The sequence below is a fragment of the Nannobrachium achirus genome, assembly GCF_963921795.1.
Source record: "Nannobrachium achirus genome assembly, chromosome: 7".
Classification (NCBI taxonomy): domain Eukaryota; kingdom Metazoa; phylum Chordata; class Actinopteri; order Myctophiformes; family Myctophidae; genus Nannobrachium; species Nannobrachium achirus.
The window spans coordinates 27355228-27367393 of record NC_137816.1 but is presented as its reverse complement, the minus strand read 5'-3'; the positions used below and the strand labels follow the sequence as shown (position 1 = coordinate 27367393).

The following is a 12166-nucleotide window of genomic DNA, read 5'->3' as shown; positions in this document are numbered from 1 at the left end:
GGAAAATGTGGCCCTCACAAGTAAAGTAATACAAGTACACACACACACACACACACACACACACACACACACACACACACACACACACACACACACACACACACACACACACTTGATGGGATGTGTTCAAGTAGTCAGGATTCCCATCTTAAAGAGCTAGATGAATCTTTCAGACTTTTAAATGGTCCTGGCTGAGATAAAACAGGAGGCTGAGGCCAGATGTTGTGAGTGATCTACAGTAGGTACGTGTCTCCCCACGGACACACAAAGCATGTGTGGAGGATGTCGTTGCTGTTGGGTGGAAACCTCCTAAGTCCAAAACAGTTCCCTTTTTTGAGACAAAAATGTTTCTAGTTCCATTCCATTGTAACAAAAAAACAGTGCACTGATAGGGTGGGGAACTTAGCAAAAACCAAGGCAGCTCCGTTCAGTTCAAAGTATAAAACATTTATTTTTACCTGACTTTCGCCAGATGGTGGCAGCATTGCGTATATAACGCTCTGCTTTACCATCTGGGCTTGCTCGGCCAGAGTTGATAACACTCGTAAAGTCCCGGGCCGGACCAATCAGCGGCAGCTATGGGCAGGCTCTGAGCGGCTCTGAGCCAATAGAGTCTGATTGCAGACCACGTGGAAACCCAGGAGGCGGATTCTGGGTGCAACGTCATGCAGACAGGCCAATATGAGTGGTTGGAGTTGGCACTCCCAGACTGTGATAGAAACGGCCACATCCAATCACCTGCTACAGAAATTCAAAAAATGGCCCGCCCCTTACATCGAGTCTGTCCGAGAGAGCCCAGATGTAAGGCAGAGCGTTACGCACTGCTGCAACTATCTGGCGAAAGTCAGGTTACATTTATTTAGCTCATGGCAGCATTAAAAGAAACGACCAACGCGTTTCGGCCTCGTTTGGCCTTCATCAGGGTCCGCTCAGGCCAAACGAGGCCGAAACGCGTTGGTCGTTTCTTTTAATGCTGCCATGAGCTAAATAAATTTGTTTTCTACTTTGAACTGAACGGAGCTGCCTTGGTTTTTTCTAAGTTCCCCACCTTATCAGTGCACTGTTTTTTGTTACAATGGAATGGAACTAGAAACGTTTTTGTCTCAATATCTATATACCCTCTCCAAAGAGCACCTGTCTTCAGCCCATTGTTTTTACTCACGGACCCACGCAGCGCTTCTTCTACTTTTATTCTATCAGTTCCATTTTTTATTATTTTTGAAAAACGATTTAAATTGTGAAAATATCTGATACTTTTGTGTGTTGAAGAAGGGCATGAATTTACAAAAAACATAAAAACTTGAGATGGGAGGTTTCTGCCCGACAGCAACGGTAATCTGGTGAAAGCAGGAATTCCAGCTGCCTTACTGCAGCCATCCCCAACCTGTGGTCCTGGGTCTATGTAGCCTACTGGCAGTCTTCACAAGGCATTTGGCACGAGGTTTGTTGGCTCCGGAGAGTCGACACGGAGACAGACAAGCCAGACACCTTCTAGACAGCTTGCCTCTAAAGAACCACACCATAATACGTACAATAACCAAAACGTACTCTGATGTCAGTAAACACCACAATAACTGTTTTGGTGCGGAAAATCACATGTTCATTTGTCTCACATTAAGCCGCATTGTAAACAGGAAGCTGAAGCAAACTCCTTGTTTGATATGGATTAACCCATTTAGAACGGGTACACATTTTGTGTATCATTATTTTATGCTTTAACTATTGAAAAATAGCAGATATACAAGCTCACAGCGCGGCACCGAGTGCCGCGCTGCGAGCTTGTAGATCTGCTATTTTTGAAAAATCGTGAAAATTAGAATTTTGACCCGATTCTATAAGTGTCTTTTGAATCCTTCTAAGATTTTTTGAAAAACCTATGTTTCTATGTCAGCAATCTGGCCAGCCATCGTCAAAGAAAAGGTCCTTTTCACTTTAACTGGAGCTCAGTTAGTCTGTTCTTGAGAGACTACTATGTCAGTGGTTCTCAAACCTTTTCATGTGAAGGACCCCAAAATGATATTTATTTGGCCACGGACCCGCATCTCAAAATATTTAGTTCCAGGGACCACCCGGAAGCAAAATTTGAGTTACAAAGGTTCACTTTGAAAATACATATATTCAAAGATTTGTAAACATTTTCACGACTTTTTCAAAAATAGCAGATCTACAAGCTCGCAGCGCGGCACTCGGTGCCGCGCTGTGAGCTTGTATATCTGCTATTTTTCACTGGTTAAAGCATTCAATAATTCTAGGCCTAAATGGGTTAAGAAGTGAATTATCTGAAAGTTTCTCAGGCCTTTGTGTTTACACATCGTTCATATTTGATAAGGCACAGAGTGATCTCCATTCTATAGAGAGAATACAATTGGCAACTCTTGCCTCACGTATTTGCCCTGGTTTATGTGCACTTGCATCACATCACACCCTCTGTGTTCCAGATAAACGATGAGATGTCCAAGATCGTTCGCCAGGTCCTGGACAACTATGGCAAGAACACAACTACTGAACAGGCCTGGGACTTCATCCAGCGCAAGGTGAGACCCAGGACTCTAGCTCCAGGGGTCTTCAACTTTTTTCAGGCCAAGGACCCCTTAGCTGAGAGAGAGATGAAGCAGGGACCCCCTCTACATATCGTATAAATGTGTGATGGAGATTCTCATCGATTTCATATATAGATTCATAGACTTGTTTGCCACTTAAAATCTTAAATCATCGATACTTGGCAAACTTTACCTTTCACTCTGTACTACTACTTACGACGTAACACAGAAATGTATGTCAAGGAATTAGACTAAATTGGGTAGAAAAAAGGGTTAGAATTAATGAAACCAAACAATAAATAAATATAAATGAAAAGGTCAAAATGCTACGTGTTGTGAGCTAAATATATACAGTATACTTTATTTTATTGATATTTAACATATAATTTACCACATTTTCTTTGGTTTATTTATTTATTTCCAATTGCCTCTCTTTTCCAAATTCTCCCTAGTGGTGCCCCACACTGAAAACCTGTGGTCAAAATAGATCAAATGACTATACAATGGAATTAGATTTGGGATAAAAGTGAAATGTTATGAGACTGTTGGATATTTTGGCCAGCTTAAGTCTCTTGCAAATACACACAGCCAACCAACCAAGAAACGGTTTCCGAAACACTGCGATGGTCTCAAAATAAGCATCGGTAACCTAAGCTGATGATTTAATCTTGACGCGCTTTGACAGGCTGTGCGTCGTGGATTGGATTTCCAGCGGAAATCACCTGAACATCTGAAGCATCATCATCACTGGATTATAAATGCTGGAAAGAGTGGGTTTTGGGGTACAGTGACTGTTCTGTAGCGTGTCACAGGCTCCATATCTGCTCTAGAAAGTGTCAGGGTTCCCACGGTCATGAAATTCCTGGAAATATTTTGAAATTAGAAAAATATTTTTCCAGTACTGGAAAAGTTTTGGAATTGATCAAGGGTCCTGGAAGGTCCTGGCCTGGGAAAATAGCTATGCATTGTCTTTTACTATTGATTTTATTAATGCCTCTGAAATGACAAATTAAACACTGGCCAAATTGTCAAATATTAGAGGCAGAAATTGTGAAAATAGCAGATTTACATGCTCACAACGCCTCGCGTTGTGAGGCGTTGTGAGCATGTAAATCGGCTATTTTCACTGTGTTCCTCTACTCTTAGTGCTCGTCAGGGTGCCCGGGTCCCCAGTTCAAATATGATTATTTCGTGGGTCACGGCCAGAAAAGGTAGAGAACCACTGGCATACACTACCTGTCTTTGGGCATTGCGCATAGGAGTAAGCGACTCGTTATTGAGCTGAATTATTGTTATAATGTCCTGGAAATCGGGTTAAATATTCTGTAAAAGTTTTGGAATTTAATTGGTAAAAATGTGTGGGAACCCTGAAGTGTCCTTCAGCAGAGCAAGGTAACTTGACCTACAGGAGTGTGACTCCCAAGTTGCCCGATAGCCTGAAGGACAATGTATGGTTTGTTTGTTTGACACCTGCCAGTCACACAACAAAAGTGACATATATCGGACATAAAAGGACATATATCGGTCTCAAACTGTATTTGTCGCTGTATATTTGTACATACATTAATGTGAAAATGTTCCTTATTAGGAGCTATCTATTTATAAGGCACCCAGGGAGCAGTTAGGGGTTAAGTGTCTTGCTCAAAACCTTCCCAGACGGTATGGCATACCTCAAGATAAGTCATGAGTCATAAAATGTTGTGTAATATGAATGGTTGGAATGATAAAGTAAAGTGTGTTGCGGTCCATTGCGATTTGTTTACACATGTACCAACCACCTGTTTTTCTTTTTCTTTTTTTTTTCATCCTGGCTCCAAGCCAGTGTTTCCTAAACACAGGGTTGCAACCCATTTTGGGCCAAAGACCATTTCTGGATTCTGAGAAAACACCTTGTGACAACATATACATTTGTGACATATAATGTATACATAATGTGGGAGTAGAGCTCAATATATGGATCCCAGTTGGGTGTGCTGTCCTGAAAATAGTTAATTGGATCAATGTCAACACAGCCGCCATATTATTGGCTTGGGAAAGCCGTGTCTCCTTAGCATGTATGCCCCATATATTGTGTGTGTATACAGTATTACTGTATTGAAATTTAAGGCTTCTCCACAATGAAAATCAACAAAGCTCCTTGAATTCTCAACTATTTGTTTGTTACAAACTGTGGCTTTTTATATCAACATATATTTAGCATAACATCATTCTTTCCCCGACGGTATACATACCATGTATACAATTCATTTTGTACAGTGGAGTTGTGGCAAGATACCCATGCCAATATGTCGCAGACGTTGACGTACAACCCTGTGGCCAAGGCGGCATCTACATTGAGTATATTATGTCTATGCTGAAAATGACAGACACCTCCAATCAAGGTCATTTGCCATCAGTCCTGTCTGTCATAAAAGGGGAAAAAAACAAAGTAGGCTACTTTAAAGTGAGAAGCCAAATAATCATTCCTCCAGGGTTTCAAGGTCACCACATTAACCAAATCCATAATATTTGACAAAGAATTTTCATTCCTGCCTGGACACACAGAAGATTACCCCCTTTGAAAAGTGATCTTCCCCTCCCGGCCCCATTTTCTCTGTCTGTGCTCTCTCATCTCCCCGACACGTCTCCGTTTGAATAAACCACTCAGATTATTTAATCAGCGGTGTGTCCTGTGTGTGTTTGGCTGCAGATGGAGTGCTGTGGTTGGACCGGTCGTACGGACTGGGACCGTAACGGGGTGATCGCCAACAGCTCCCAGCCGCTGTTCCCCTGCTCCTGCCAGAACGTCTCTGTCGCCACGGGCAACTTCTCCGACAGTGGATTCTGCGAGGCCCCGGCAGCCGATGACTGGCCTGTCTACGATGTGGTACGGAACCGTTTCCTCATGCCCGTCTATCGGCCTGCACCTGGACAGTGCTGAAGCTGTTGTTCAGCTATTTGTTTTGCTCAGTTCATGCATGTTTTACATTATGTGCAATTTGATTTCCCATTTTGAGTTTATTTGTTCATTTTAACCACTTAAACACTATTATACTTCGTTCTACAAAAAATAGCGCATCTACAAGCTCCCACTGACCAGGGCGTTGCATTGCGACGCCTTGAGAGCTTGTGAATTAGCTATTTATGCAGAATGTTATGTGCCTATTTCTGCTGAATAGGTAATAGGGATTCTAGGGTGCATGTGGTTAAGTCAGACTATATAGCTGCTTTATGTGTCATTTCATTGTCAACTCTTATTCCAGGGCTGTTCCTCCAGCGTGGAGGCTTGGCTCCTCACCAACCTGGGAGTGATCCTGGGCATCTGTCTCGCTGTGGCTGTGATTGAGGTATGTAATTATGGTCAATTACACCTACTGTAGCTGCAGCCATAGCTGAGTGGGCACTGGGTTGGGAGGCCGTCTGGTGATTAGAACCCAGCCCACATGTCTGTGTCCCTGAGCAAGACACTAAACCAGGGGTCTTAAACGTTTTCAAGCCAAGGACCCCTTAGCTGAGAGAGAGATGAAGCAGGGACCCCCTCTACATATTGTATAAATGTTTGATGCAGATTTTCATAGATTTCATAGATTCATAGACTTGTTTGACAGCACTGCAATCAGTCTATGTTGGATTCATGTTAATATGTATTTTCAGACATTTAACCACTTAAATCGTTGATATTTTGTAAACTTGACCTTTCACTATGTACTTGGTCTGCTCTTTTTTTACCTCTACACCAAACCTATTTGCCGACAATAGCCGATCTACAAGCTCTGCTATTTTTGGCTAAAGTTCTCCTCAGAATAGGGATGCGAGGGTTCAAGTTGTTAATTTAAAAGAATGATCCTACCACACAAGGATTTGACAGCCCCCCTGTAGTAACTCTGAGGACCCCCTAGGGGTCCCTGACCCCCTGTTGAAGACCCCTGCACTAAACCCCTAATGGCCCTCATCATGACCATGTGAGCAGCTATCAGCCATCAGCTTATAAAGATCCCCCCCAGTAGCAATATCTCCCTGGCTGTAGTAAAAACATCTAAGATTGCATAATGCTTTTCCACATAGATGATGATAGCTTGGAAATAATGGCATAATTTGTAGGGTTGCGTGTTTATCGTTGTCTGTCTCATGAACATTTCACCTACTATTTAGTGGTAACTTTCAGGGGGTATATTATCGCCGCCTTTGGGTGTAAACCTTGTATGTCCAAAACCGGTATAAGGAGAAAGGGGGCGCACGCAGGCCTATCGGTCCAGGCGCATACCACCACATATACAGATACATCTCATAAAATTAGATTATTGTGTAAAAGTTCATTTTCTTCTGTAATATATATATTTTTTTTTTAACTTTCATATATTTTACATTTATTGTGCATGCAGTGAAATATTCAAAAGCCTTTTTTTTGTTTACATTTAGATTTTTATGGCATACAGCTCATGAAAATCAAAAATCCACATGTCAAAATATTAGAATATTTCACACGGCCACTCAAAAGAAGGATTTATACTACAGAAATGTCAAACTTCTGAAAGGTTATGTTAATTTATGCACTCAGTACTTGGTATGGAATACCTTTGAACAAATGTCTTCATCGATGGGGCATGGCATGAAGGATCAGCCTGTGGGTACTGCTGAGGTGTTATGGAAGCCCAGGTTTACTTTGTTAAGAGTCCTTAACTCATTTACCGCCTCACCCGATAGTGCCGAGAAAATCCCTATGTTACTCTCCGTCGGGCCCGATAATCCAGAGACTTTAATATGCTTTAATCGCTATAAAACATTAAAAGGTATAATCGCTGTTTATCGCGAATCAGGCTCTAATCACCCTCGGAAAAGTGCTTCTGGTCGCATTTCCATATCCTGTTAGATCAATTTCCGTATCCGGTCGGGGGGCGGGACCATGGCTCAGCTACCGTTAGCTATCATGTAAACAGTAGCAGAGGGAGCTCGGCGATGGAAGCGTATTTTTTTTCAATGGGATTCTTTTATTTGAAAGCTGTGATCGGGTGTACACACGCCTGGTACATGATCCGTGCACAGATCGTGCGCGATGTGCACGCACACGCCCACGTTAAATGGTAAGGACAACGTGGCAGTTAACCCCTTCAGTCGATGTTTTAAAAGACAGTAAATTAGTTAAGCTCATCTGTGTGGTTGAGTCTGGTGTCTCTCATCTTCCTTTTGACAACACAACACAGATTCTCTGTGGGGTTCAGGTCAGGCCAGCTGGCTGGACAGTTAAGCCCAGTAATGCCATGGTCAGTACACCAGTTACTAGTAGTTTTGGCTCTGTGGGCTGGTGCAAAGTGCTTCTGGCTAAAGGAAATCCTCTCCATAAAGCTTGTCAACCTATAGCACAAAGTGCTCCAAAACTTTCAGATAGATGGCTGTGTTGACTTTGAACCTAAAAACCCTAAAAACACAGTGTGGGCAAAACCAGCATTGCATTGTATTGCTGGTGTTGGTCCACTGTGTTTTATCAAGTTCAGAGTAAACACAGACAAAAAGAAGAAGAAAAAAAAAACACAGCCATCTACCCAGGGATTTTAGAACACCTCAGCAGTACCACAGGCTGATCACCTTCATGCCATGCCCCATTGATGAAGACATTCGTTCAAAAGTATTCCATACCAAGTACTGAGTGCATAAATTAACATAACCTTTCAGAATTTTGACATTTCTGTATTATAAATCCTTCTTTTGAGTGGTTGTGTGGAATATATTTTGAGATATGGATTTTTGATTTTTATGAGCTGTATGCAAAGATTTTAACAAAAAAAGGTTTTGAATATTTCACTGCATGCACAATGAATCTAAAATATATGAATGTTTAAAAATATATATATTACAGAAGAAAATTAACTTTTGCACTGAGTACATCCATCCCTTGTGGAGGAGTCACGTACACACATAGGAGCCAACCGGTGCTTAAGCACTGTTTGCACTACTAGAGCACTGCCTTCATAGGAGAAAGTGCCCTTTTTATTTCTCTCATTTAAATAACTGTCTTGCTGAACCACAGTTGCTCTCCACCCTGCTCTCATTCAGTACAAAGCCTGTAGGCTAGGTTGTTTTGTTATCTCCTCCTGACAAGTGTGGTTTTAACAAGAAACAAGGAAACTGCTGTGCTCAACTCAAATGTTTTCCAAGTATAAAAGGCACTAAAATAACAAATGAAGTTGCCAATACTTAATAAAACACAACAGCAGAGGGGAAACACACATCTCTAAAACATAATGTGGGTTTAAAGTCTGGTTTACAACATAGAACATCATGTAAGTCACACTCTCAAAGGTGTGAACTTGCTACAATAGGTTACACTTTTTTATTTTATTCAAAGCATGAATGTAGAAAGTTACACAAATATATTATGAATAACAACATGGCATTTAAAATAGTGCGTGCTGCTTGTGCCAGGCTGTTACCACTATGTAGTGACTTCTTGAATCATATCCTTGAGCTTATCTGCAATGTCCGACCATATAATAATGTTCTCCTCTTTCGCTCTGTGTAATCTTGCTGTGGACTGCTCTAGATATACTATATCTAAAAAGGTTAGAGCCCACTGGCGAAATGTTGAGGTATGAGGAGGTTTCCACCACGTAGCAACCATCTTCTTAGCCGCTGTTAATCCAGCAAAGAAGATGCGCTTGCGTATATTGTTTAGATATTGCAACTGTGAGAAGTCATTTAATAAAAATAAAGAAGGAGAAGATGTGATATTGACTCTAAACATTGCTGAACGTTTTGAGGCAACCATATTCCAAAATGAGGACACATTTGGGTACAATACGTTTACAGACTTTTTAAAGAGTTAGTTGCTAGCTAGCTGTTAGGGCTTATCTATTAGTCATGATCATTCAAATGTTTATCTTCTAAGTGTATATAGAATATGTACACTTTTGCTTGCACAGTTCAATATTGTTTAACTTCTGTAAATTTGCTTAGCTAATTATGTTGGATTCTCAGGATGTGTATTTTCAGACATAAGAAATCAAAAACTCCTGTTGAATACCCATTTTTTTAGAAGATGAAACGTTTGACCTGTCATCCATTTTTGTTCCACAGCTCCTGGGCATGATTCTGTCCATCTGCTTGTGCAAGAGTGTGACACAAAGAGAAGACTATACGAAAGTGCCAAAGTACTAAAGCTGAGTGGACGAAGATGACAGACACACACACACACACACACACACACACACACACACACACACACACACACACACACACACACACACAGAAAGAGAGCAAATAATGCGTTCTTTCACCATTTGTGGTGAAAGGTTTGTCCAAATGTAAAAACAAATGTTTGTTTGCTTTAAGTTTTGTTGGATTTATTCTGTTTTTTTAATGTTCCCTTTGAGGCACTTTTGTTCCAGTCCATTTTCTCTGGAGCACTTAAGCCTCCTAGTTCAGATGAAAGATTTGCAACGGAACTAAACAGTTTTTAGAACGTTGCAGAGACAAATCGCAGCGGTCTGAATTACCCTGTCGCAGCTCGGCTGATGACGGCTGACTTGAGTCTTATGGGACCAATACCACATGTTACGGCCATTATGATTTACCTGTTTTGCTGTCGCTCGCAACTGTAAATGCTCCCACGTCCCACAGGGATGCCTTTTCCAACACCAGAGCACTGATGTCCCTCCGTAATGGCATCACAACAGCGTTTATGAAAACGATACCAAACAAAACATATTGATATCTTATAAGCAAAATACTGTCACGTGTTTTATTGTATTCATTCCTATACCCGGGAAGGATGGGCCTGCTGTTTATAACCTATAGCCTGGATGGACTCTGCTGGAATTGCTAGTTGGTTGTCTACACAGTATATCAATGAAGTGGAATATACACAATATAAAGCTAAATAGATGCAGAGGGGAAGCTTGTTATGCTGGCAGGTGCAGGAGTTTGCAAAGAAGTAGGTTGACGTGATGTTACAAGCTGTTACTATGGAAGCGCTAAACGGTCTCCGTTAGTCGCTTTTGATGTGGACAGTTTTATAATTTACAAACCACAGTTTTAGGTTTTCTGTTTGCAAGTGGTTGCAGGTTTTAAATGGGCTTGTGGTGAATCTTTGGTCTGGCCGAGGCTTTAGTACTATAAATGTTTTGAATAAACATGAAAATGGGTTGATGGGTGCAGGTCTTTAGCCATATTTATCAACAATTGAACCTTAGCGCCCCCTGCCTGCTCTGGGGGCGCCAGAAATAACTGATCTACAAGCTCACGTTGCGAAGCGTTGTGAGCTTGGAGATGGGCTATTTCTGGCGAAGAGATTTGGTGCAAACGGAAACGAGTACAGAGTCAACTGGGTTCTGTTTGCAGGTGCAGGTACAGAGGGTTTAAGTAGGTTGAGCAGGTAATGATGGAAGAGAAGACATCATTCTGTATATTTGATAGATTCAAGGTTCCTCCTTCCTCTGACCTCTTGCCTGATTTATATTTGTTTGGGTGCCTTGTTGTTTACCTAAAATAGCAGATCTACTTGATATTTTAGATCCGTAACACTGGCACACAACTAATTATAAGTGGCTTTCATAGTGCCTCCATGCTCTTTGATAAGATTATTAAAGTGCTGTAGGTGTCTATGAATATGTCCTTGGAAGTAGTCGCTAATTGCACCATTATTTTCCCCTGAAGAATCTAAAGGGAAACGTTAATTTACTTTAAAGAATGACAGAATGTGATTTCATCTTGGAATCCTCTTCCTGGTAAATCCATCTGCGTCGTGATTTCTGTTTGTAGATTCTGTACTTCAGTTTTGTTGACTATTTGTGAATTTTATTTTTTAGTGTATTTTGTATATAATTTGAGTCATGCTCGTGGGTGTTTGAACCCGAGACAACATTGCCTGTTTCCTTAAGCCTAATTTATATATCATCGTATGACTATGTTGCTCACAATAATTAACTGATTTTCAACTGCAATACAAGACATTATTGCTCCTTGTTTGTCTGCTGGTTTTGGTGAGTGACACGGTTGCATGACAATGTATAAATTGGCCCTTAGAAGCTGATCACTCCATTGTTATTATTACTTTTTTATGTAGGCTTTTTTCTTGTATTATTTCTCATATATAAGTGTGGAAAGGACTTTGTTTACCAGTAATTTTCTTCAGGTAATAGAAATAATTATATAAAAATTACCACTTATGATGCATGCCAACCCGAAAGTGTTCAAACTTGGTTTACAATAGCCTTTAATGAGAATTACTATTCAAGAAATTACATAACGTCGCTGTCAGATGGAAACCTTGTCCAAAACCGTACTTTTTTTTTATTATTTAAAAAATTAAAATAAAAGTTGTGAAAATGGATGATCTACAAGCACTGAGCATATAGATCAGCTATTTTCACTATATTAGTGTGACACTCTTGTATGATGAAGTAGGGTGTTAATTTCAGGAAAGGAAAAAAAAATAATTCAGATACAAGGTTTCTGGCCGACAGCATCGATAAACATCAGACCTGTGACTTCTTCCCCTGTTTTGTAATTTTTGATTTTATGTTCAACTCAATTTTCATCAAAAAAGCGCTTGAGACGTGGATTTTTCTTTTTTAAATCAGGGATGTTTAAACTTGTGAAGGGAAAATTGATGCTACACAATTTAAGTTATGCGAGTTGCTTTGGGGACGGGG

General features: G+C 40.7%; 1 protein-coding gene across 1 annotated transcript in view; it reads left to right on the top strand.

Moving 5' to 3' along the window:
* The window catches only part of LOC308288140 (CD82 antigen-like), a 35316-nt gene extending 23160 nt beyond the window's left edge, over positions 1–12156 (top strand). The window contains exons 6-9 of the mRNA XM_080729489.1: positions 2439–2534; positions 5230–5406; positions 5783–5866; positions 9591–12156. Of these exons, the coding sequence (XP_080585615.1) occupies positions 2439–2534; positions 5230–5406; positions 5783–5866; positions 9591–9671 (438 nt within the window). The 3' untranslated portion in view covers positions 9672–12156. The remainder of the gene's footprint in view (positions 1–2438; positions 2535–5229; positions 5407–5782; positions 5867–9590) is intronic.
* The last annotated feature ends 10 nt before the right edge of the window (positions 12157–12166 follow it).